Source organism: Dromaius novaehollandiae, chromosome 3, assembly GCF_036370855.1.
Source record: "Dromaius novaehollandiae isolate bDroNov1 chromosome 3, bDroNov1.hap1, whole genome shotgun sequence".
Lineage (NCBI taxonomy): Eukaryota > Metazoa > Chordata > Aves > Casuariiformes > Dromaiidae > Dromaius > Dromaius novaehollandiae.
Genome location: NC_088100.1, coordinates 118,145,261 through 118,171,873, shown reverse-complemented (window position 1 = coordinate 118,171,873; position 26,613 = coordinate 118,145,261). Strand labels below are relative to the sequence as shown.

General features: G+C 44.0%; 1 protein-coding gene across 1 annotated transcript in view; it reads right to left on the bottom strand.

Annotated features, from left to right (window-relative positions):
• Window positions 1-11,244: 11,244 nt before the first annotated feature.
• The window catches only part of EHD3 (EH domain containing 3), a 30,910-nt gene continuing 15,541 nt past the window's right edge, over window positions 11,245-26,613 (bottom strand). Inside the window, exons 4-6 of the mRNA XM_026094660.2 lie at window positions 16,250-16,662; window positions 14,830-14,994; window positions 11,245-13,289 (exon numbers count right to left, since the gene is read on the bottom strand). Coding sequence (XP_025950445.2) covers window positions 12,762-13,289; window positions 14,830-14,994; window positions 16,250-16,662 — 1,106 coding nt within the window. The 3' untranslated portion in view covers window positions 11,245-12,761. The remainder of the gene's footprint in view (window positions 13,290-14,829; window positions 14,995-16,249; window positions 16,663-26,613) is intronic.

The following is a 26,613-nucleotide window of genomic DNA, read 5'->3' as shown; positions in this document are numbered from 1 at the left end:
TGCCTTGGAAGGGTCACCTGTGAGCATCTGCAGCCCGAGCCAGGAAGGGGAAGCACAAATCAAGGGGAAAATGGAGTGGGGTGGTGTGAATTAGCCAGGCCTCTGCAGGTATTGAGCATCTGTCATAGTTAACACTCTGCAAGTGTTCAGCATTCATCATTGCAAGGTGAAAAATAGCTGGAGAGTTGAATTTCTTCTACCTGAGCTAGCGGCCCCTTGTTAACATAATCATGAATAGGTTTGAAAAGCTGGGGAGAAAAACAGTGATGGGGGATTTCTTCCTTTACTGCAGAGTGGCTGCTGGTAGGACTGATGAGCACCCAGGGGACATAAGTTGCAGGAGCAGCAAGGTTTTTTGGAGGAACAGGTAGGGAGGCTGGCAAAGGGGAGGTGGGGCTGGTATTGGGTGATGTGAAAGCATTCAGTGTTATTTTTGGATATGCTTGAAAGCATAGTGCTGGAAGGGGCATCCTGAGTTGTTGGTTTGGTCCTTGGCTGTAGGAGGTATGTTTGTTGTGTAGTTGTTCTTAGGTGGTTCTTCTGTATTGGAAGATGGCATGGTTGAACTCTGTAGTTGTTCCTATATGTGCCTGGTCCCTTTCAGCTATGTGTTCTGCAATTTTAATATAGTACTGCTCACTTCACCTACCTTCATGCATCCTGAAGTAGGCATGTGGTAGGAGAGCTCACTGTCAGCCTTTCTTGCTAATATGGGCAAGAAATTAAACTGTTTGGGGCAAGCCTGTGTATGAGTAACTGTGTGACTCGTATGTAGTGAAAAATGAATGCTTGAAAGGCCACAAAAAGAAAGTCTAGGTTCTCTGCTACATTGTGTGACTATTTCTTGCCTTTGCTACTTGCTATAAGATAAAGAGGTGAAATTTGGTTTAAAGGGGAAGTGGTGCAGAACATTGCCCACGTGGTTTCTGCAAAAGTGCTATTGCAAGAACGTGCCCCCTCCTTGGGGTGCGATCTACCTTGTACCTTGAGATTATTTTGTTTGTGCATAAGGGTGGAAGGTACTGACAGCTCTTGTTTTCTCTGTATTCCCTTGCTGTTTTGTCTGTTTGAAAGCACTTCCAAGATCGTCCAAACTGCTGCTCCCCTGCCCTGTCCCCATGCACCTAGCTGTACTTCTGTCCCGGGCCATTTGTGAGGATTGTGGGGTGTCTGCATAAAGCGGTGAGACTGGCTGTAGCAGCAGCTCTGGCTGGGAGAGGAGGAGAAGGCTGCTGAGACAAAGGTGCTCAGAGGGGAGGTGGAAACTGAGATGTAAGCCTCTTTCCTGGGCTTGGTACAGAGTCTGCTGTCTGTCTGTCCCTGGTCATTAAGACTGGCCAGTCCATATGGTCCATGTGGTATTGCAAAGGAAAGGGCTTCCAATACAGATGGCTGGGATCCCTGGGCTGCAGAGAAACCCAAGACAACCTGTGCAGCAGAAGTTCCTGGTGACTTTGGAGTTTCAAGTAGAAACCTGTGTCTGAGGTCACTTGTTTGAATGTAGGCCAGGTCAGTAGTCACCAAAAATAGTCAACCATCTGGCGACTCTCCTCAAGCCTATGCATGCTCCCAGATCTAGCGGAGATCATGCTGCCCCCTATAAATACAGATGAACAGAGATTGGTGTCCCCAAACCTTCCAGCTCTTTACCTACACTAGAATTGGTTAACCAGTGTTGCTAGAGACAGTGTAAAAAATGTGGCATGTGGGATGACAGAGATCAGGGTAGGTTCAAAAGGTGCGTGCAGAAGCTAATCCATCATCGCTAATCAGTGAGGGACTCAACATATTCCTCTCACCTGCTTCCTGAACTGAGCTGATGGTCTCTGCTTTTGGACTTGGTTCTTGCTTCAGATTCAGCAAAACAGAATGTTTTGCAACACAAAATATTTGGGGGAAGAAGGAAAAAGAAAAAGTCTGGTACTTCCTCTTTTGAGATGTTTGAGAGAGTCAATTATTATAAAAAAACCCCAAACTCAAAACAGGAAGCTCTTATCAGCTTGACAGGAAGCTCTATTGCTTTGTGGAAGTGTTACTGTGCGGTCATTGCTACTTTCAGTAGCTGTTTGTGAGTAATTTATGGGTTTAAGACAGGCGTCAAATCTTCCATGCAACCAGGGGAGAGGCCTTAAAGCTGGGACGGGCAGTGGTAGGAGTGGAGGGTGGAGGGGAAATACCAGGGAACAGGATTTGTATTATCTTACTACATATATTTACAATGATAAGATTTTCATTGTCTTCTATGGTAAGTTATGATCCTGTTTTTGTTCTGTATTTGGGTCAGGAAACAACAAACCTGTGTCTTCAAAAATTGCCCAGGCTTAATCTTCACTGACTTCATTATTCAGCAGAAGTAATCAAGGGATGTGGAATGATGTGTAATTTCTTGGAAGGGCAACTTCTAAATTCTTCCCCTATAAAATACTATGTGCTCATATGCCAAATGTATGCATGCGTCTCTGTGTGTAAAAACAATAGTCAAATGCATATATATGAATTATATGCAAAAACCTGTCAAAGGGGTTTGGCTGGTTCTTTTTGATGCCTCAACTTTGTCATGCTTATTTTTGAAAGAGAAGTTGTTTGTATGCAGGTGCATTTCTTGGGGGGGGGGGGGGGGGGGAGGGGGAAGGCTTCCTCTAAAGTATCTCCAGCTATTAAAAACCTGTGGTATGTGATGCAGTTAAAAATATCTGAAAACTCAGCATATGTGCTTTACATATTTAGATTTGGAGCTTACAATTGGAAGCTGTCATGTATTTGTGTTGAATAATGCTGGCTCTTTGCCCAGTATTTGCCTTTTTTTTGGGTGTATGTGTGTGAGTGCTTTGTGGATTGCTGTCATCCCTGTAGTTGTGCAAAGTTACAGCTGTCTTTACAACAGAGATGTTGGGTGTCCCGCAAACTGTGCGGGGCAGGCATAACATGCAGAAGGAAGGGGACTGCTCTAGCTGGGTCATCGCACCCACAGTGTTGATTGCTGACTGAAGTGCTGGTTTGTTGTTTCTCTCTTATTTTGTGCTGGCAAATCCATTTTGATTAAAAGTAAGAATTAGTTTTCTGGAAACCTGAGCTGTGGGACAACGCAGAAAAAAAGAACTAAATCTAGCTTTTTTGTTTATTTTGTGTGTGGGTTCCCCCCCCCCCAGTTCTTGGGGCAGTAACTCTGAAGTTTACCTGTTCCATGCTGCCTATCTTATCCCCAGTTGCTAAATATCCTTACTATTGATATGACAGCCACTACTTAGACAAGGGAAATGTTTAATTTATGATCAGCTTAAGCATAGTGGGGCTGTGTAGAGGAACTGGGATGAAGCACCAGCCAGCTCGGCAAGCACTGCCAGTGATGCCCAGTGTCTTTGCAGGCTCCTGAACTCTGGCCTTGCGTTTAGACACACACAGCAGTGTGTGTAAGCCTTACCCTGGGATTTAAGGGCTGTGGACTTGGACAGTGGAGATCCTGCTTTTGGTTGCATTGCTTGGTCCTCTTTTGTTTGAAGGAGTCTGTGCAGCAAATGCTAGAGAAGTCAAAGATCTCCATGCTCTAATTTCATAATGGATACTGCAAGTGTGGTGCTTCAATACAAATGCTGCAGTCTGAAATACAGCTCTGTTATGGGCTTCTGATTTGAATCCCCCTCTAATAAAGGAGATACTCAAGTACAAATATCAGACTCTTTTGCAGACTGTTTTGAAATGGTGGTCTTAAATCCAGAGTGCTTTGTGCAAAGAGGTGAGTGTACCTGTGTGCAGTGCTCTTGGGAAAATGGGGTCATTTATTCACTATTGCTCGGAGTCTTTACTCAAGTACAGTTATATTGCTCATATAAAAAGAGGTACAGCACAGTAACTCCACTTGTGTGCGCATCCATTTTTTTAATACACACCTCTCTTTAAAAGGGTATTTGAAGAAATGTGTCTAAATCTCAGTAAATGGAGTTAGTGGCCTTCTCTCCTTCAAATACATTCAGTGCTCCCTCTTACGCTTCTTTAGGAAATAAATAGCTTTTTGCTGGGGCTGTAAAAATCACTCTTCCTCTTATATGTTATAACATTTTTCTCTGGCAAGTGACAAGAGCTTCTCCCCAGAAAGCAACTGAATACAAATCATCTGAAGGGTTTAATATATCAGGTGTCAGCTCACCAGAGATGATGCACAAAATAACAGTGGACTAAATGTCCCTGACATGGCCTCCTGGCTGCCACTGGCTCCAGTGGGACAGGGCAGCCCTGGGGGCAGGCTGAGGTCGAGAGGGGACGGGGAGGCAGGCCAGCCCGCCTGCCTCGGGGACTCGTCCCCTGCCCCAGGAACGCTCTCCTTGCTCTGCTGTCAGGAGGTGCCCATCTCCCTTGTCCCTGTGGCTAAGGACTTTCGGGCAGACAGTGAGACTGTGTCTGATGATCATATCTGAGTCATCCCAAATAGTCAGCAATGCTCAGAGTTAATTGACGGGTCTGTCTGTGTCAGCTTAATAGAAAGCCTCTAGGCGGGATGGGGAGCTTCTTGAAAGGCCTTTTTTTCTTGGCTTAAGGAGAAATGGCCTGTGAACAAGTTTGACTGGCCTTAGGAAGGATGGGAGGCCAGCTCTGAACATCCTCCTGCCTCTGCAAGTCTCTAAATAGCTCAGCCAAGCCTGCAGGCCCTATGTTGTCTTGACTTTGGCAGCTTTTTCATACATATCAGAGCTCTGACATTAATGTCTGCAGGGAGGAGCTGGATGGATAAATAAACCTCTGAAAGAGGAAAGATTATTACAGCTGTCATGCGCCTTTGGGAGCACAAGCAGTGATTTTTCTGCTCTTGCCTGCAAAGATCCAAGCTTGACAAAGAAGAATGTGTTGGCTTTTGTTTGTAACTGCCCTTCTTCAAGGGAACAGTGCAAAGCCATGAGTCCCGTTCTCTGTGAAATGAGTGAGGCGAGCTGTCGGAAGCAGATCATTAGAAATATCTGTGACCTTATGTGATCTGCAGGGTTAGGATAGAGATAGCCGGAAAGGGCAAAGCATCCTTGCTGTCACATTAGCAGTTTATCATCTCCTGTTCTACGCAGCTTGTCCTCCTCCTTGGAGGAGGAGGTCTCTGAGTTTCCTGCTGGCCAGGAAGTCGCTGCTCTGGGACAGCCTGACTGCAAACAAAATGGCACCTCACCAACTCTCCACAGCTGCCCTCCTCTTCTCTCCCCTCCCCTAGTCCCTCCTCTGGGCTTCTTCAGCTCCTTTCCTGCCTTTGGCGCTTCCCCTGCAGGCTGGGCTGAGAAGAAACCACCCTGGCTGTGTTCCCATGGGTCCTGCTAGGCACTGGCTTTCTCCTAGTTGCTGCAGGAGGGACTACAGAACAAGGGCCATCACTTTTGCCAATGTTGGATGGTCTTCGGAGTGCTGGGATGAGCATCCCTGTTTCCTACGGGTACACAGGGTGGACAGAGATCTGTGTTTCCTCACACCCCTAACGAGTAGGGAAGAAGGACTGAGTGAATTGAAAAGAGGGATCAATATGGGGGGGTATGCAAACAAAGCCCATAATTTCTGCTTTGAGGCTCTTGAAAGAGATAAGAAACTCTAACTTTGTGTCTGTATCGAAATGCTACAGAGACTGAAAAATGGTGCTTTGGGGGTTTGACCGAGCTGTTTGGAGGATCTAGGGGAACAGGAAAGATGTTCAGAACTAGACTTTACTGCTTCCTAGGCAGCACATGGTCACTCTTGTTCTGCATGTGTGCGTTGCCTATGGCCTGGCAAAACATTCTTTGTTCCCACAGACCTCCTGAATGTTGTTTGCAAGGCTGGGAAAATGCTGCAGGCAAAGGACTGCAGCAATTGAGTCAGCAGAGCTTAAAAAGACATACTGCTGCCAAACCTCATGCCTCATCAGTTACCATTCCTGCAAGGTGTTTACTGAAAAAATATAAAGGTTGCATGGTTGCCCAGACGGCTGTAGGCCACATATCATGGCCTTGGAGACCATCAATGGTTCATGGACTATAGTTTGGTTACTAAGGGCCTGGATGCTTAGGAGACATTCAAGTACTCTTGTTGCATAGCATTGCTATATTTGATGTCTACAGCAGGCAAGGCAAAGTACAAGTGTAACTGTCAAGAACTAATTTCTGGTTATAGCATGTATTGCCTGTGACAGGCCTCAGGCTGAAGCAGATCTGAACCAGAGGAAAAAGTGGCTCCCAAAGTCATGAGTATTTGACCCATACTTTTATTTTATTGGCTTCCTGTGAGAACTGGCATTGACATCATTAGTTGCATAAATCTGGTTCTGTAAATACTTTTGTCCAGTCCTCTGTGTGTGAGACACCTCTGGGATGTAAAACTTCTTTCTCAAAGTCTCCTCCACTCACTGGTTCATTCACCACCTGCAGGCAACCTACAAAGCTCTGTGGATGGACACTGGTACTGTAGAACAGTCACTAATCATACCCTTTCCTTCTTCCCCCTTTCAAGACTGCTCAATTTTTTGGAAGGAAGGATCAGATCTTGTAAGGTTTAGAAAGAAGAAATAGTATATTCTGGCTTGGAAAGAGGGATTATTAGATGTGCTCTGCTAACAGATGTTGGTGATGGCTGATAGCAGCCCTGGGAAACCTGAGACCATTTCTTTTTATGGGCTGATTCACAAGCTGTGATTTCTTGGCAGAAAGGTCATTGGTCTCCTTTTATCCCTTTGGCAGGTTGAGTCATCGTAAGTCATGATATTGGTTAGAGAATGAATTTTTCTTGTGGCAAATGGTGCAAATTTGCTAGTTTATCAAAGAGTTGCTCTATGGTAGAACTGGATTAGTGGGTGCTAAGTAGCTATTATGGATGTTTAAGTGACTTGTAACCTTTTCAGGTTTAGACAGGACCAAAACCTCTTAATGGCATATGAAGGAACTTTTTACTGAGGGATTGAATCATTTCATCCTAATTGGGGGGTGGTGGGCAACTATGCTCTTGAGAATTTAACATACCTGTTATCTGCCACTTGGGAGTCTAGTCATGATATAAATTAAAGAGACAGTAGTGCTGTGTGATGTGGAAACTTCAAAGATGGTTGGATCCAAATAATTTCCCCATGTCCTCTTTGTGAATGGCTTAAATATGTGGTAGGCATATCACATACATTAGCTTCTATTTTCCACTCATTTTTAGAAATAAAGCTGCTGAAATACTGCCTGAGAAGTAACAACTGAAGGTGGTAAGAAAACTGGCCAGACAGCTTCTCATGTGAGCTGCACTTCCTCCTCTAGTGTGAGCTAGAATTTCCTTAAAAGGAATTTATGTGATTCTCATCTTGCTGATAATTACATAGTTTAGTAGATTGAGTGGTGGGCTAAGAACTGCTTAGAGAAAGTTTTCAGTTCACAAGATTGTTGCAAATAAATGCTAAGTGCGAGAGAGGAATTCCACGCATACGCCCTTCATTTGTCTGCACAACAGCGAAGGCAAGAAAGACAACATAATCCAAGGCCTATAAATATCTCCCACGTTCATTTCTTTAGAAGACCTTAATGGAGTCCTTGCTGACGCTTGTTTATGTGACATGTAATTAGTTGGAAAAGAGCCGATCTAAAACCCTAACAACTTGTGCAGTGTTTGACATGCTCCTGACCAGCTGAGGAACCAGTGGAGCTGACAAACTCTGAACGTGAGCTGTACTTGCTCACTGGTGACTTCTTGCCCTGCGGGTGGAGAGCGACTGTTTCGAAGCATGTTCATTGCACATAAAATACAGGATTTGTTATTTTACCTGCACTGCCTGAAGGAGTTGAAAAGCAACAGGTGACTGACTTGCCTGCACTAGCCTTGAACTTCTCAGCATGTCAATTTCCCAGATGAAGCTTTGTTTTCACTCCCCCTTGCACAGACCAGGAAGAGGAGGGAAAGGCTCATAAGCAGAAGGAAGGAAAGGAAAAGACCAAAAAACAACAGGTGCTGTATTATGAGAACACCACAAAAATAACTTGGATGTTACATTCAAGCTACTCTGCTAGAATAACTCAATGCTATTCTCCATGAATGTTTCCAAACATGCCCCATCACAGTTTGAAGGACTCCTGGACTTTTGAGCCTGGGAAGAGTTCAGACATAGTTTATTTTGTCCCTTGATTTGCCAAAGCCTAGATGTGGAGTCATTGCTCTTCTCACAGCTACCCCTATACTAAGAGAAACACTGAAATAAACACCAGCAGAGGAGAAAGCTATAAATGATGCAAGAGATGTAGCATGTTCCTAGGTGAATTCTGGGGACAAGCTTGTCCCCAGTTCTGATGTAGAAACATTGTTGCTTTATGTAAGGTCAAAACATCCATAAATCTGTTCCCCAACCAAAGGTTGTTATATGAACAAGTCATTAAGGAGTAATGAGTAGAGTAAACTAAAGGAGCAGTTTTCCAGACCTAAATCTGGATTTCATTGTTGTATGTAGTTTATGTCAGAACTTAGGATGGTGGAAAAACTGATTCTAACCTCTTCTGTTTGATTAAAAAATCCCTCTGAACTCTAGCATGCTGGCTAAATTCCAGCTCACAGAAGCAATTGCCTTTTGCTAAACTATATCCCTCTTGAAATTTCATTTGGGGAATTTATTCAGTGTAATTACTATCCTTCCTCTCAAATGGTTGTATAGCACTGTTGCTCCAGACTGCTTGTCATGGTCTACAGTAGAGAACTTTATTTTCAGCTTGCAGCCCATGTAGTATGTAACCTCAGTTTTTTTCATCTTTAAATCTTTCCCAGAGAGGAACAGAAATAGAGAAGACCAAATGCAGTGGTTGCCACTTGGAGAAAGGAAGTTTTTTGTTCTTCTGGCCCTGTCTGTTTGAAGATGGGCAGAGAAGGGCATGGCAGGATCAGAAGAGAGCAATAGTAGTACATTCATGTGATTATGAATAACCTCTTCCCCCCGCCACAAATAAATAGGTTCCTCTGTATGATTTCCTGGAGAAACCTTGTTCAGTAACTGAGAATGTCTCTTGGAAAGAGCAAGTCACGTCAGACACAGGTCTTTGGAAGTACGGCTCTGTGAACCGACAAGGAGAACATGTACAGGCAAAAGGGTTGTGTGAATAGCCTGAAGTACTGGTGGATTTAGCAAATTGTATCTTTGTAACAGATGTGGGAAACAATGAGGGAGGCTGGGATTATTCAAATAGTCATAACACTGACAAAAAAAAGTGGGGTTGTGTCTGTTTGTAGGAAGGGGTTGGCCATACTTGAAGGAGAGGATTGCATATTCTCTGTTTAGAGAAACTCAGGGTGTTTGAATTCTCTTTAGGAAATGAAGAGTTTAATGAGCAAGAGTGAAACGTGCTATATAAACTTAGCACAGAAGGGTTGAGGTTGGAGGCACCTCTGGAGATCATCTAGTCCAACCCCCTCGCTCAAGCAGGGTCACCTACAGCATGTTGCCCAGGATTGTGTCCAGACAGCTTTTGAATGTCTCCAAGGAAGGAGACTCCACAACCTCTCTAGGCAACCTGTTCTAGTGCTCTGTTACCCTCACACTAAAGAAGTTTTTTTTTTTCCCCTCATATGCTCTGAATATGAGACTCTCTGGAAACACAGCCTCTCAGGTTATTATCATGCTTCCCTTCAAGAGGGGTGCTTTGCCTCCTCTGCCCTGTTGCTGAATCATAATGCAATCATATTAAGTAACTGTTTTTGTTGCTAAAATGCTTGTGTTAGTTCTCTCCTCCAGTGAGACCAGGGAAGTTGTGTTCTGTCACAGCAAAGCAGCTTTGCAGTAAGTGTTGAAAGAAAACCACATGCTACAGTACTGTGGTACTGTTTTGTGCACTTGACCTCTGTTGGTAAAGGTCTTTGTGCAGCTGTGCTGTTGGCACTTTTAAGTGAATGCTGTTGAAATATCCCAGAGTGGTTGTCATGGAGATACAAGAACAGGAGTCTCCCCATGATGCACAGAGCAGACAGGACCTGTGGCATGTACTGTAATGCTAATATGCCTTAATCGTGGTGTGGGGGTGATTGCTGCTATAAGTGACACAGAAAAATCTCATTCATGTTTTAATGACAGGTGTTTTTGAGATTGCTAAGGCTCTCAGCACATAGCCCATGGTCACAGTCAACACAATGAAAACTAATTAAGTGTTTTAACAACTGAGGCTAGTGGTTTGGTTCATAAACTGGTATTCTTTTTATTTAAAAAAAACCCCAACTCACTGAAAGGCTTTGTGCTTTGAGAGCCACTTGATGAATTTTTGACCTACCTGAACACCTTGCCTGTCTATACTGAAAGAGACTAATAGGCCTCATCTTCTGCCATCTCCTTTGAGAGAGCCTGCAATCTTCTGCTCCTTAAGAAGAGCGTTAGGCCTCAGTGTGAGACAAACGGCACAAACAACACACTGTATGAACAGCCACCAAAAAGTCAAATTTTGGATGTAGAAAGGTCATTAGGGGCTATTTCAGGATGTTCCCTTCAGTCCCTGACCACCTCCCTCAATCTGGAGTTAGGTGGATGCAAATTGCGCAGAAGGACCTGGACTAGGGTTAGCAGATGTGTACACGGTAATGAGTTAAGCTGGAGACTACTAGGTAACCAAACTGGAGTGACAAGACAGTCTGACTTATCTCTGTAAATCTGCATTTACTGCTTCTTACTTTCTACCCTACAACTTCTTCTCTCTCATCCCTCACAAATACCGAATGGAAACTGCCAGCCATTCCTGCTCACACCCTCTTTTGAAGTGCTGCTCAGTATTATTCTAACTGCTCTGTCTTATTCAGTGCATATCGCTGTCTTATTCTGGGGATAATGGTCACCATAATAAAGAAATATGAAAAGAAAGGATAGCCAAGACAGAATTAAAATTAAAGCTAACGAGCTTTAAGACTGTTTCTTTTGTCCATTCCAGATGCTGATGGATCTGTAGCATTCTCATCTCTCAAAGGAAGGAACTTACTGCAATATATTCCTTTTCCTATTGAAGGATTTATTTGCAGGTTACCTTTCCCCTGTATTGAACAAGATTAATCTTGGGTACAATTCTGCTAGCTTCAGTGAGTATAGTGTGTGGTTGCAATTAGCTTCCCAGAAGAGAAAGCAGACATTGCTGCATATGTCATTTAGCACACGATTCCAGCAGAGTTGGTCTGTGTGTGTACATTTGGGGATGTGCTGAGGATGACTTGCTTAAACTCTGTCGTACATAGAAATGAGCTTTTTTGGACTACTTTTTCTTTCTTTTTGGAATCCAGCCTTATTTCTTGTCACTATGTAAAGAAATAGACAGATCTGGTCTTTCTTTTTAATAATGTTTTAGGACCAGGGTACAAAAAAGGTTAATGCATTAATTTTTAAGACAAGTGATAAATGTACTGCAATAAGCACATCCTACATACACAGAATATATTTCTCTATATAATATGAACACAGAGATATAAAATAAGTTATACTTGTCTTGGTTTTTTCATCACAGTAGGAGCTCAGCTTATATAAAGTGACAACAGGAATTGGAACAACACGCTGCTCTAAAGCAACAACTAAAAACCAGAAGACTGCGTGTATGTGAGCATGTGTGTGTAGGGAAACAAAATGGGAAATTCAGGGATTTCTACCAAAATCAAGTCTTAAGAAAACAGAAATCTCATAGAGCATGACAGAGTGGAACGCCTCTTGGCTCAGGGTTACTGTTACTGTGTGTGGAGGATGGGGGTAGGTGAAGGCTGTTAACATCCAGGCTATATTGGGGGGGGGGGGTCATAGGCAGTATAGCAAGTTCTGCCTGCTGCCCCTCTGTGTTCTTTGCTTGTATGATGGACAATCTACCTGACAATGTGGGGTTTTTATCTTTACAGTAAGAATGGGACCTAGTAGCTTTCACTGCACACAATGAGAGTAAACATATCACTTCACAGGAATGATAAACACCACCATTGATCAAAGGCTTTTGAAGGAGAAAACACTATCCACTTGTGAAATGTTCAGTGAGCCTGGGACTGGTGAGTCCTGGCCTCCCTTCCAAGCCACCTGATCTCTGCCTCTAGCACCCTCTTCCTGCTGTTTCTCGTGGGGTGGCTGTTCTCTTGGCCATGCTCTGAGAGCAAGTCTCCCCCAGGGAACAAATGGGAGGTAGAAGTGCTTGGGAACTCTTAAGGTCTGTCCCTTTGTGGTTAATGAGGAATTCCAGCTGTCCTTATTCACAGCCAAGCCATTTCAGATTTCTTCTGTTTTTTTTAAGGACAGGGAACCACTAAATCCAAGTTTTACAAAAGGTAAATCCAGATTCCTGAAATTCTTAACTTGAGGTTTAGTATCTGGTATAGGCTCATCATGAATTAGGAGGTGCTCTTTAGTTTGGTTAACAGCTTGGTGACCTTTTTGTGGTTTTCCCCTTCACTAGCAAGGATCTCAGAAGTCTCCTGGGGTTTGTGAGACCAATTAAATGCTGCAAGGTGCAGCCAAAGCTCAGGAGTGATACTGGCAGTTAGGAGACTTCTATTAGTGCCTATTCCACTCTCAAAAGATGCAGCCCACTTGAGTCGTTCTTCTACTCTCACTTGTCAGCTTCTTCTAGTCTCAACATTCTTTGTATTTACAGACTAAACATTAGAAAGCAGGGAAATTACACTGGAAGAGTTAATTGCATATTATCATGAAGGATTGGACTTTTCTTTGTTTTGCCTTTTTTCTTCATACAGCAAAATAGTTATAAATCCAAAGGTGATCTCACATCTAAAGGTATAATTTAAGTAAACATGTTTCTCTAGATCTCTTCTTCCTCCCCTCCCACTCCCCTGCAACCTTTCCTTCACTCTGTTATTTTCCTCTTGGATGGAGGGAGGAGATGGGAAGGGAGCTCATTCGGCAGCTCATGACCCTCCAACTTGACTTTAATGAGATGATTCGCCAAGGCAAACTCCTCATCATCCAGCATGCCATCTTTGTCGATGTCAGCCAGTTTCCATATCTTGCCCAGCACAGTGTTGGGCAGCTTAGACCTTACCATCTCCTTCTTTGCATTGGCACCAGTTATTTTACCATCAACAGGCGAGAGTGTGTAGAAAATCTCATCGTACATGGGCTTGTCCCTGGCCACCACCCACTCAGCATCATCGATCCCTTCACCAGCGCCTTCACCGTAGCCATGGCCAAATGGACCGTGCAGGGTGCCCTCGAAGGCTCCTCCCTTCACCATCTGGGTAGGCCGCTGCGACTCCTCTTGGCGTACAAGCACCATAAGCTGGGCAATGTCATTGGCCAGCATGTCTTCCACTGTCTCCAGTAGCTTGCTCTTCAGGGGCTGGAACTTGCTAAAATCCTGAGCCTGCAACTGATCCTTAAAAGTGGGACAACAGAGCAAGGGGTGAGCAACATGGCTGCGTGTAGTGCAGTAACAGTGCAGGGTGGGCTCCCTCAAAAAACTGCTATTGCAGAGGGGGAAACACACCATTCCTTCTTCTGAGACCCCTGCTTCATAGCATGTGATGGGATCTCCCTGGCTGGTCTTGTTTCTACTTAAATCTTCTTTAATCTCTATGGAGAATCATCTCCCCACCCTACCCCCACCACCTACCCTAGGAGAGATGACAAGGTTACAGGGACAAGAGCAGTAGTGAAAGGCCTAAATGACTGCTGTAAGCAAACAGAAGAACCTTCCTTTCCAAGTCATGTGTAAGAAGCATTCTCCTCAAGGACCAGATTGCTCAAGGGAAACTGTTTGTGCATCTCTGTGGTCACTGTAGCTTTTGCTACATCCTCCAGCCACTGCTCTGCATTTCCTCCTCCTCAGTACTCTGAGGAAGGAAACAGCACTCTGGCAAAAGACTATTTTAGCAGTAAAACCTCTGTCATCATGCAGCATATCTTTCAGATGCAATAAAGACATCAGGACTTTACAGCATGGCTGTTTCTCTAATTTTCACAGCTAAGTACAAGTGCTTTGAGCAGGCCTGCAGATGAATTCTTTTCTGAGAACTGCAAATGTCCTACAGCTTTATCCTTCATCCTCTGCTCATTAAAGCCAATCTACTCACTCCTATTACAGTCATATTTTTTTTAACACTTAAACACATATTTTAACAGCTAGTGAATATGATCTTCTATTGGGTATACTCTGTAGTTCTCATTCTCAAGAACTTAAGGAGAATACATTTTTTTGAAAATAAGAGGAGATGCTATATTTTCCATAGGGAGCTAATAATGACTTTAACAGCAGAAACCTGTTCCCAGTTATTGAGCTTGGACTGAAGCCACACAGCGATGTAGCCATGTCCAGCATTGTTCGCATATACAATACAAGGCCCTGATCCAAGGTCCTTTGAAGTCTCTGACTTACATGAACATTGGATCAGCCTCAGCTTTGCATTACACAAAACCTCTTTCTCTCCTTAATATAGATATGGGGCTTTTAGTATTCATAGCCTCCCTTCTCTCCAAGTTGTTTTAGAAACAAATGGTGAAGTAGAGGACAAAAAGATAGAGTTCTTAAGGAGAGGGATATGTGTGTAGGCTTTTCAAGAAATAGACCCTTCCTTTTTAATACAGAGTAGCAGTATTAGGAAAAATCTGAGACTGGAATCTGGAATTAAAAATAAAGAAAAAGGGAGGAAATAATTTGCTGTAAAGAGCTAGCTAGGTAAAGACTTCAGATATAAAGGCAGCTGGAGCTTCTTTGCATGTGTGAAAATATTTATGCCCAAACAGTCTTCACATAGTTCAGGGCTCATTTCAATATTACAGTTATTTCAGTATTACAACAGGCCTTTCATAGACCTTGATAATTGTTGCCTCTATGTGGCTTCTGCTGTATTCCCTACAGTTACTCTAATGGTCCTTCTTTGGATGTTTGGTACTCCGGATGAGATGCCACCACTTACCTGCATCTTCCTCCGATTAGGGAAGTCCCCTGGTGAGATCTGATGCTCCCGTTCAATTCGGGCATAAATCTCTCCCAAATTGTTAACAAGCTCTTTCTTTTTATTGTCTTTCCCAAATACTGAGGGCATTTCCTTCTTTAGGGAACTGATGATGTAGGCATGGACCTGAAGGGCATTAAACGACATGGAAGGAAGACAACAAGATTTAAAGAGCATGTCAGTATATTTCTCCCTGTAGAGAGCACCTGTGCTTAGGAGTCAACCCCATCTTGTCTCTGAAGAGCAGGCTCGGCTCTTCACTCTGCCCACATCTGCTGATTGTCACTTCAGTGTTAAGTGCTGCTCAGCTGTGTTCTCTAGCTGTGCTGAGAAAAGGCGAGGATGGTGCATGAGCCCTGGGCATGCAGAGAGCAATATTCATAGTTACTTCCTGGGTGGAAATCCCCCCACCCCACATACCAGGCACAGCTTTACAGGGAAGTCCCCTGCTAGCTGTGCCACAATGGTTTGCACACACACACTTTTTGGAGCTCTCTACATTTTGTTTAAGGTTTTAATATGGATGACTCCTCAGTCACATGATGCTGTTCTATTGAGTACTCTGTACATGGGAACTGTGAAGGCCCAGAATAACCATTTTCACCAAATTAAGTTTGGACTCTTTCTGTTGACACTAGTGATTCTGAAAGCAGAATCTATTTTATTATTCTCAGAAACAGTGATCTACAATGGTAGATTTAAAATTAAATAATTTTTATTATTTATTTATTTATTTTTACATGGTGGACCAAACTTTTTCTCTTGGAGATGCAGACCCCTGCTTAGAAAGTTTTTAGGGATCCTTTGATCCCTCTTCTCAATTTACCTTGATCCCTGTTCTCAACTGATATGGGGCTGCTCCCTGTATTTTGAAGAGCTACATTCAGCTCAATTTAAATATTCATGGAGATGGAATTTCTGGCACTGCCCTTGGGAGTTATTTTCTCGTGCTCATTGCAGGCTTATTTGCCATTCTTGTGAGTCTCCATCTCCTCTGCATCCATCTAAGTCAGGTTTCTCTCTTTGTTAAGACAGTTTAAAACAAAAGACCAGCTTCCAAGTTCCCTTGGTGTATGGTTCTGGCAATTTGAATTGGTCTGAAGTCTCACTGCTCTCACAGTGCAACTGCTTTCCATATCCCCCTCAGTGCGGCCTACTTTGATCTTTGACTGTCTACCTCACTCAGGCCTGTGATGACTGATACATCTTGCAGAGGGGCTCCTCAAAACACTTAGGACAAATATATGGGACCTTGGGACAAAATGGGATGGAAAACAAGTAAGACCCACCAGCTCCATGACCTGGACTGGCCAAGACTACTTCCCTGCACGCTGCAGACAGTCCAGACTGAATGCTTGGGCCTGTCTGTGCCAACACTTACCTTGGCCAGCCGTGCTCGCTTGATGAGATCATTCAGCTTCCTCAGGGCTGCATTGCGGGGTAGGCTCTGAATATCCCTGAACAGGTCCTGCTCCTCCGCCTCAAACAGCTTGCGGTTATCAGGGATGAGCAGCGGATGGGACCAGAAGGAGCCGATGTAGACCCTGATGACCTCAGGAGTGTTGACAATCTTTCCCAGGGACCACATGAGGGCACCGTACACCCGCATGAGCTGCTGAGTCTCTATCTGGTCTGCTTTGTTGAGGACAACTCTCATCTTGTCCTCATGGTTTTTCAGGGCCTTGATGACCTCAGAGAATTCATCTGAGATGTCCAGCTTGTGCGCATCAAAAAGGAGAATGATGCGGTCGACCCGCTCTGCAAACCACTCCAGCACGGCAGCAAAGTCATAACCTGCAAGGGGTGAAGGAACAGCAGAGATGTGCACACACAGGAGGAAAGAAGGCTGTTTGCCATACCTGAACCATGCTATCCAAGGGTGAGCTTGCAAAGAGGAAACTTCTCCCGGTAAGTGAGGGACCTTGATAAAGGAAACAGGAAACATGATTCCTGGCCCCACACTGGGCGGGGATGAGGCATTGTCCTTCACGCTGAAATACCTAAGATCTGCACAGTTAAGAATGATTCTCATTATCTCTGGATTAAGAGATCACCCAGAGAAGTCTTGAACTCATGTCACAGATGCTACATTCAAATGCATGCTATTGAGAAACTGCTATGTTTGGACAGCTACTGCTGTAGTCTTGCATGCGGCAACAAGATGGGCAAGCTGAGCTTCTGAAACACTGGCCATCAGCAGAGCCTACAAAGGCTGTGGAGAACTGGGTAATTACAGTATCTGTATCCAGACTGCTTTGAGATGCACATCTCTACTGCTTAGTAACTCTCAGGCCTTGTCTAGTTGTGTGAGACTAACTTTATTCCATCCTATTCAAAACTTAGGATGCAAATAACCTGCCTTGCCTGAATAATCATCCTGCCATACCTGCTGCATGTGCACAAAGCAAAATGATTTGCATTTACCTTGTGAAGTATTTGCTGCTAGAAGGCAGCACTGCCATGAATACCAGAGGTGGACTCAAGCTAAAAAACACTGGGTTCAAATTTCACATCCCTCAGAATTAAGGGTAATGGATTCCTAGTGACATAGGACAATCTCTAGGAAATACAAGGCATAATAAACAGTGTGCATGTAGATGTTTTAAAAACAGCAATAACAACAATAAAATGACTTTCTCTTCTAGTTCTGTGGTATTTCTTCACCTTCTTTAAAGCTTCACTGAGAGACTGGTGCTCCCCTGATGGCCTCTCTCACGCGGTGCAGCATTTGGGGTTATCTGTGTTACCAGAGTGCTGTACTCTGTTAGGAAAAGTGTTCGGATAAAAAGGCCTTCACTAGCACTCCTTTGCAACATAGGTTCTTTCCCGCTGAGCAGCAGAGATCAGGACAGAGCATATGCTATTTGGATTCAAAGCCTTTAACGTGCTTTTTTTTTTTTCCTTTTTTTTTTTTTTTAAATTATCTTGGCTTTCATGAATAAACTGAAGAGAATTAGTTCAGCGATGTGTGGTGGGGTTTTTTTGGCTTTTTTTTAATGTAATACCTAGAGGGCAGGCAATGCATCCCAGTCTATAGATCACAGCTGCAGAAGGGAGGACTGCTGAGCTCTGATTTTGATTTTTTTTTTTGCCATTGGCCTTTTCTCCCCTATGACTTTAACCAAATCAGGGTGAAATCCTGGCTCTGAAGTCAGGAGCAATTCCTGTGTGAACCTTTCCTTTCAGCTGGATAAATTGGTATTAACTGTTTGCCACTGAGAATTCTTGTAAAAATGCAGAATATTATTACTGGGTAGAATATTTCACCTAGGTTAATTAGCTTGCTCCTTTAAGAACAAGAAAGAGCAACAGTATTAGATTGTAAAGCCATTAGCAGTAAGCTTTGTTTGCATGAGAAGGTACTCTGGGACGTGGACAGCTTGCCCTGTTTTTTTTTTTTTCCCAGGGGATCTCTAGGAATAGGTGGGGGTGATGGATCCCCCCACCAGGAGCCTCCCACCAGGAGCCTCCTGCTTACTTAAAACAGCAGTGCCTCCTCCAGCAGCAGCAAGTGATGCTGGGTCTTGGCTCTTTGCTCAGGTACATTTGACAGTGAGAACTTTGGAGAATTCAGAATTAACAGTGGTGTTAACAGAGACCCACTGAGCATTAGGTAAGCTTATCAATATCTGTACGCTTTGCCCAGTTCAGTTCATACGTCTGATCTTGCTAACTTTCAGGAGTCTCACCCTCCTACAACTGAAATAAATTTGTTCCTGCTTGCTTTCAGATATTAACAGTCTTTTTAACCACAGATATTCATGCTGTAGAGGGCTCACCTTCATGGGTCCAATTGCATATCTGCTTTAAAGCTATGGATGCTGACTCCTTTCCATAGGAGGCACCAGCAGCAGAACAGTGTCAACCCCAATACCTCATTTCACTTAAAGACAGGGCTCGGCCTGTAAGTTGCCCCATTGTCAGCAGTTTCATGAATTTGCAAAGGTGGGGGCAAAACCTTGCAAAAAACTTTGCTAAAGACTGCATGCTTGCCCTCACCTAATGTTCAGTTCTGCCTGGGGTGTACTGGAAGTCATCTAGTCTGGTGCGATAGTTTAGTCTTCCTGCACTGAGCCACACAGCCTGTTTTCTTGCCATGGAAGCAATGAGTCAGGGTGACTTTGTTTGGAGATGTTTGTGCATTTAATCCTGTCAAGTTTCATTGACTGGGCTGCATTCTCATCAAGCTGGCATGTGTTTGAATTACACTACAACTACCTCTCCCAGTCTTTCCCCTTGGGGGGAATCAAGGGGGAAACTAAAGTCGTACTCTCTAGGGCACCTTGTAACGCTACAGTGATGACCTGTCATACGTCATGTGGGTAGTTCTCCTCTGGCAGTAGGAGTAATGGCCACTGCTGGGATCCCTGCTTTGTTAGTACAGGCTGTATCTGACCCTTTGTACAGTTTTCAGCAATTCAGTAAAAGTGGGGATTAATTTAAAAAAAAAAGTTTTAGTGTTGGCTGAGGTCAGCTCTTTGATCTGTCTGGGTCTCAAGGTTTGTCCAAAATGATCTAGGTGCTTAGCTCTGTTGATTTCAATGTGTTTTAGGTCCAGATCCACAGCAGCACTTAGAGGAGATCTGCCCTCTGAGCCTCTTTTTCCCTATTCACAGACAAAAATGTTGCCCTGCCCAACAGGAAAAGGGAATTAATATCTGCTCAGTCCTATGTATGTTCCCAGCTGCTATGGTAACACACTGAGTCATGAACGTCCCTGTGGACTTCATTAGATGTCCAGATTGATTAGCAGCCTGTCCCTCCTAGCTTCTTTGCTTGTTCAGAGAGGTTCTCCTGACAGCTGTCCTGCATATCTCCATTAAAAAGAGAACAAAGCCCTGGGGATTAACACTTGGTAATGTTTCAGAGCAGCCACAATAGCAGTCACAAAGAACTGACTTGCATCCCTGGCCAGGACAAAAGCCCAATCCATATCCTCCTCTTGTACGTCCCACAGGCTTGGCATTTAAGGGAATGCATGAGACATCTCATGTTGGTGCTCAGCTAAGCAAGAAACATCTTGGCGTGCAACTATCAAGTGCTGATCATATCTGCATTCTCCTCTATGGAGATACTTGTCAGGAAAACCAAGGTGTATGCATATATATTTTGTTTTTACCTGACAGAATACTTTAGAAGAGGAGAAAAGAGGAAAAGTATGGTAAGCATTATACTTCTTCTTAAGGCTCACCATAATGTGAGGAAAGGACAAGGCAAGTGGGACAGACCTGTGTTTACAATGATCTGCTTTGTGTCACTGACAGGTCCCTGTGATGCTGCTTTCCCAAACAGCCAACTGCCTAGAGAACTACTACACAGGAGATTAATAGGACCAACTTTTTAGTTTTGCTTTTAGCACATAAAAAAGTAGATTGTTACTCAGCTACTCAGGCATTTGGATACCAGGGTGACAGATGGGGTATGAAACTCTACGGGTAAGCTGTTAATAAAGACATCTAAAGATAAGATCTTAAATTCATATTTTAACATTTAGCGAGCTCTCATTTTTGGAGGACTTTTCGACAGTGTGGAGAACTTGAGACATTTTGTCTGACTTCAGTCAGAGCTGGAGATGCTCAACCCCTGAAAACACAGAAGGCTCATTTTGTAACTAAAACCAAGTATTACATCTTCACGTTATTTTTATTTTTTTTATTATTTGATAGATGCTTGGGGCCTAACTTTACTTTCTTCTGGCTGTTTATTTCAGTGTGAGATTAGACCAAGAACTGATCTTGACCTACGGTCAAATTAGGAATTTTCTGTCTGGAACTTCCCCTTGCTCTTTCCAGTGCAAAAGTGTTATGTTTCTTTGCACCCTATTTTAAAGTGTTGTAGAGTGTTGCTAAGGCCTCTCGCAAAAGCAGCCAATTACTATCTTTGATTTGGCAGCATTTCAGTGATGGGTGAAATTATCTGCATAGCATAGCACAGTTTATCATGAAATTACAGGGCATTTGGGAAGCCATCTGTATGCCAAAACTGCATAAATACAAAACCATTATTACAGGGATGTTTAGACAGAAATGTGAAGTGGAGAATTCTCTGTTCAATACTCCCTGGCTGTTTGCGGTTGCACTCATATCTCTGTCCAACAATAAGATACATATTTAAACATGCTCTAATATCACTGATGCAGCTTCTTCACAACCTCCAGACAGAACAACGTGAATGGAAAATGAGTCCCAACCGTACAGCAGTACAAAAAACAGACGAGATGAACACACTAACTACTTTCTTCTATCAGATATTTTCTTCATGAGACAGATTTCCTTCTGACAGCATGAAAAGATTTAACAGATTTAACACACGGTTGACAAGTCAGTGGGACTACCAGTAGATTCAGTCTATAGAGCAAATGATTTTCTTGCAGACACCTTGCTACCCAGACTCTGTAAGGCAGGCCATAGCTTAATGAATACTTGTCTATGCGCAATCAGAATACCTGGCAGCTTGCATTTAACCCAGATCACGCAGGATTATGCAATTACATTTCTGTCAACTCAGCCCAGGCGTGATATAGTCTTTATGCTGACTGTGGGAAGACACATGATACCTGACCCAGCATAAAATCTGCCAGGCTGTAACACTTTTTTAGAACCAGTTTAAACCGGGGGGGGGGAAGGGAGACAGAGACAGAGACTGTGTGCGTGTGTGTGCGCGTGTGTGTGTTGGTTCAACATTTCTCACCATGCAGCTACGCTTTCTTCTTTCTTTTTTCTTTTTTTGTCTGATAATAAGCACACTCTAGCTGGATTTGCTGGCTTGTAGAACCTGCGATGGAGTTCATGTGGGATGGAATGGGAATAGGAATGTCAAGAAGTGCTGAAAAAAAGCTGTTTCTTTGCACCAGATATCTCATAGCTCGCTGTCACTACTACTTTAAACTGTGCTGTTTCTTTTAGCAATTCATCTCCTTTTAGCTGAATTTTAGTGACTGGGATCTCCCTTCTCACTAGACTTTTAAAGTTGGTGTTATCCAGAGATTGAAAAGCCATCGGACCACATCCCTCAAGAAGGCAGAGATTTATGGTTCTGTGCCCCTCTGTGCCTATCCAGTAACTGAGGATTTCAGTAAGTTGTTCAAGGCTGTTGTGTGTGTCAGTGTCAGGTTCCTGAGGACAGCATCAGGAGAAAAATGGGATGGTTGGAATAGCGAACAGTGAGTGCCTAGAGAGGGAGCAGACCTTGGAGATGAAATGAGTGCCTATTCCTGCAAGTTAATGACTTGATCTGAGTTTTTAAATTGAACAATATGGGTTGGAGGCTGAGTCTAGCCGATCACAGACATGTCCTGCATGAAAGCACTTCAAAGTTTAGGGAAGAAGATTCTGTCAAGGCAAAATGAGCAGGCAGTCCATGCTGGAGGAGGAGAAAGTGCCAGGAGGTGTAGGTGTTACCTGGGTGTGACAGATGGCTACAAGAAAAGAAGTAGGACTGTGGCTGAAAGTGGCTGCTGTGAAACCCAGGGAGGGATGGCACAGAGGTGGGTGGTTGTGACGAGGAAAAGGTATCTTCCCGAGGAAGAGACTGGGGGGAGGCCTGGTGAGTGGAGATGGGAGAGGGAAGGTGCAGAGGAGGGGTCGGGGAAGAGCGTGAGAGATGAAACAGCTAGAGGAGGGACAATGATTTACGCAAGTTTCTCTCAAGGTGAGGCGCTGGTGGGACCAGCAGGAAGAGGGCAGAAGTGAAGATGAAAAGTGGAGATAGGTGCTGGGTATACCTCATTGCAGCTCATCCTACCATTTTTGTAAAAAGCTGCTGTACTGCTTTCAGGAAGTGGCAGCTTTCCAAGGAGATATAGAGAGATTCCTGTAACATATAACTGTAGGTGTAGTGGGAAGTAGACAGAAATACTTCAGGATAAAAGGACTTGTATGAATGTTACATGCCATAATTTCTACAGCAGGTCTCAGCTTGCTGATCACTTTTGCCTTTCCCTGTGCTTAAAGAAATAACCTGTCCTGGAGCTGGTGATTCACGCACTTGTAGCATGTGAAAAATGATGTCTCCATCTTTGCAAAGATCTATTGGAAATGTTACATATATCTTGGAGATTTAAAGGTTTCCAAAGCAAAGGTAAAGGGACTCAACACTACACAACAAATGTGCCTAATGTTCTCAGATAGGAAAGATGAGCTGGTCTCAGATTTCTAGTGCTGGCATTTACATTAACTAGTAGCGGGAGCAGTACATCATGGTCTCTTGCTTTCAGGTTGTTTACTGCAATGGTTTCAGGATTGGGAAGAGACTGGGGGCCTGAAAGGGCTCTTGCTTTACGTCAGTGAAAATCAAGAGAAACCTCACTAGACGTGTTTGAATATGATGGCATTAAACTGATAAGAGCACTGTCAACAGCAGTTCCCTTACAACAGCCTGTTTAGCTTCTATGTGCACACGGCAGAGCTTGTCCCCTCTTCCCCTCACATTTATATCTTTGTCATTTGTGACAAATAGGCTGAGCATTTTTGGGTATTTCGGCCAATCCTCAAAATAGTTTATAGCCAGATTTTGAGACCTCACAGGGTATCTAAATAAAGGCTAAGTTTTCCAGAGCGGTTAGTGCACAGCAGCACTGATGCACAGCCAAATTTTCAAAGAGGCTTTTTATTATAGTGTCCAAAAGCAAACAGAGTTCTTCCAGTAAACATACTTCGAATCTGGGGAGAGATCATGTTTGAAAACCTAACCTGAAATGGCCATCTGGAGTAAAAGTCTTCAGTAACTGATCACTGCTACCAGTAACTAGAAAATATAGTCTTCCTCTGTTATTACTCAGGACACTGAAAAAAAATATGATGTGCATAAATAATGCAAATTGATTAAATACTGATGGACAAGCTCTCTCTCCTTGATGAAGGAGAAACCTAGGAAATTTCTGGAGTGCACAGTGGACAACAAAATGAACAAAACTAGCAGTTGTAACCATGGCTTGGTATTCCAAAATAATCATGAGACTGGCTTAAAAAATCATGAGACAGTAAAATATAATCTTAGGTTTTGTTTGCATTCTGCTGTTCAAGCCAGGAGGGCTACAGTCAGGCTGATGTCTTCAAACATTTCTAGGAATAAGAAGGGTGAGAATTGTGCAGCTTTTCTGCTCATTTTCACTTTGCTCTTGAATAAAGCACAGAAGTGTGTTGTTTGAGGAACTCAGTCTTTGCTGCAGTAAGCCTGCAGGGACAGTACGCGTTTGTGAGACTGTGATAAAACCGGGCAAGCTGGCAGAGTAGTTATTACACTGTAGTAATGGAGGTGAACTGGGAAGCCAAAACTAACCAGTGCACTTTCATCCTCTCAGGCAGAATGAAATACAAAATATAAACAAGTGCTATCAGTGGGGAACATTATAGCACATATTTGAAATGCCTACCATTTAGATGCTTCCAGTTGTGTATTATGCTGTTGCTAGCACACGTGACAAAACTCTTGGAAAAATATTTTCTTGTTGCCGCCGTACCCTAAACAACTCTTCATGAAGTGGGAGAACAATATTTCTTTTGGTGTTTGCCTTTTTCTTCCAAGAATGGCTATTTGAGACACTGTCAGCCTGAGAGCTCTGTAATTGCCTAAGATTGCTAACTGTTAGCATTTGTTCCTTTCACTGGCAGGCTTGGTAGTGACTAAATATCCCCAGTGCTGAAGCTGCTGGTCCCTGTGAATTCTTCCTTTCCTGGAGAGAGAGCACGGCTAGCATGAATTTTTCCTTGGCTATGGGAAGCCTGGGCTGCACTGCAGCAAACAGGAAGGCTGGAAGAAGGCTGTAATGGCGTTTACTGAAAGAAAGCTAATGGGGAACACTGCTACCAGTCCTTAGCTCCCAGCTAGGACCTTGTGACTGCTGCTAACAAGGAAAGGAGATGGGGTGACAATATATACAGGGTGAAGATAAAGTAAGTGGTCAGGACATATTCAAGTACTACCCTAAAACAGGGATCAAATACAGTTTGGCCATGGTATCGCTGAACTTTGGCAGACTCCTATCTGCTTTGCCCAGGGCACGTGTAGGTTGAGACCAGCAAGAAGCTGGAGACTGATAGTTAGCAGTGTGTGTAAGGCTCAGCCCTCCATGAATTGCTGCTACAAGGCTGGCTCAATTAGCTTGGCAGAGTGCGCAAGGTGATGAATTAGGACTGAGTCCTAGCTCCTGTCCTGGCTCTGCTGTGCCACATGACCTGAGGTCCCCCACTCTGTCCTCATTTATTCCAGTGCAGACCTCCCTTTCTTGCCTTCCCTCCCAGCAGGATGGTGAGGACTCATCACGTGACACCAGAACAGTGCTTTGCAAATGGACAGCATCTGCATTGCTATCAAATGGTCAAAGCAGCCAAGACTGTGCTGCTTTGGCACAAATACCTCTCCCGCTACAGGCATCTATGCAACCTGCTGTCACCTTATACTCAACTGGGCACAATAAAAGAAAGGAGAAGGAACTGAAGTGAGGGACAGGCCAATACAATGACTAGTTCTTTACATGTGGACATAGATCTGCACTCCAGCGCGTGAAAAAGTCCTGAGGAGAAATAGCTGTTCTCCAGGCACGGAGAGTACAGAAGCAGTGAACGGCAGGATGCTTTGTGCCCTGATGTCCTTCCTTATGTCCTAGGGCTCTAGCTTCCACCCCTGAAGCACAGCAGCTGCGACACCATGGGTGCCTGCGACCAAGGAGCACACAAGGCCATGGGAGCTCACTAGGACAGATGCTGCAGGCAGGTCCTTGGCTAGGCTCTTTGCCTTTACCAATTTCTGAGTGCAGCAGCAGCTGTGTCCACGCCAGTGATCTCATTGCATGCCTAGGGGATGTGGATGTCAGCTATGATAGACTGCACAGCCGTCAACTGCTCATAAGCCTAAACCTTCATGTCTGCTACTGGGGAAACTCCATGGGCTGCTCTTTGGGGAGAAGGTGACTGTCATGATCACGTAGTGGTGCCCTGGAAGAGGGCCAGCGCAGAGCTCCGTTTCTCTGGGAATACAGAGCATTCCTTGGAGGAATACTTGGACTTGAAGCTCTGCTGCTGGCTGTACTAGGCTGCTTGTCGTCAGTGCTAACACAGGAACACTGGCGCTTCTGCATGCTGCCTGCCCATCAGAGAAGATACTGTGTTCTCTGTCACTTTAGTCTGGCCAACAGCTACAATGCAGTGAATGTAAGTCAGAGTTGAGTTCAGACCGGTGAGAAGCTTCAAAACTTGATCTTGGCTCTCGAACTATTCCTGGGAAGCCAGTTTTCTCATTCCTGCTCCCTGAAACACGGATGCAGTAACAGGAAAAGCTATTGCCTTGAGATTCAGAGTGAGCCCTGAAGGACTACTCAGCTTTAACATCATGGTATCCTGCTGAGCTGACACCATATAGATTAGCTAATGCTCTTGCTGTCTTGATGGGAAAGGAGCCTCTTAGACTTCTGATGTTCCCATTGAAAGGAATGTCCTTTCTTTAGAAATGCTGTTGGTTCACATGTGATGGGCAGGCAAGGAAAGCCTGTCACATCTTCTGCATCTTTGCTTTCCCCTTCAAATTTATGAGAAAAAGAAGCTGCTCTGCTACCCACTCCCTTCCCTGACCTCGTACCACAGGTACCCCTGTCTGAGGGTCTTAAAACCTGTTACTAACAAATAGTGGGGATAAGAAGAGCCGATGGAATGGGGGGAAATCCCTATTCCTCCCCTATTCCTAGCTGTTAAGACACTTCAAAGTGTCTTTTGGGAAACCTCTGTAAGATTCCCTCAGGTCTTGCTTCAT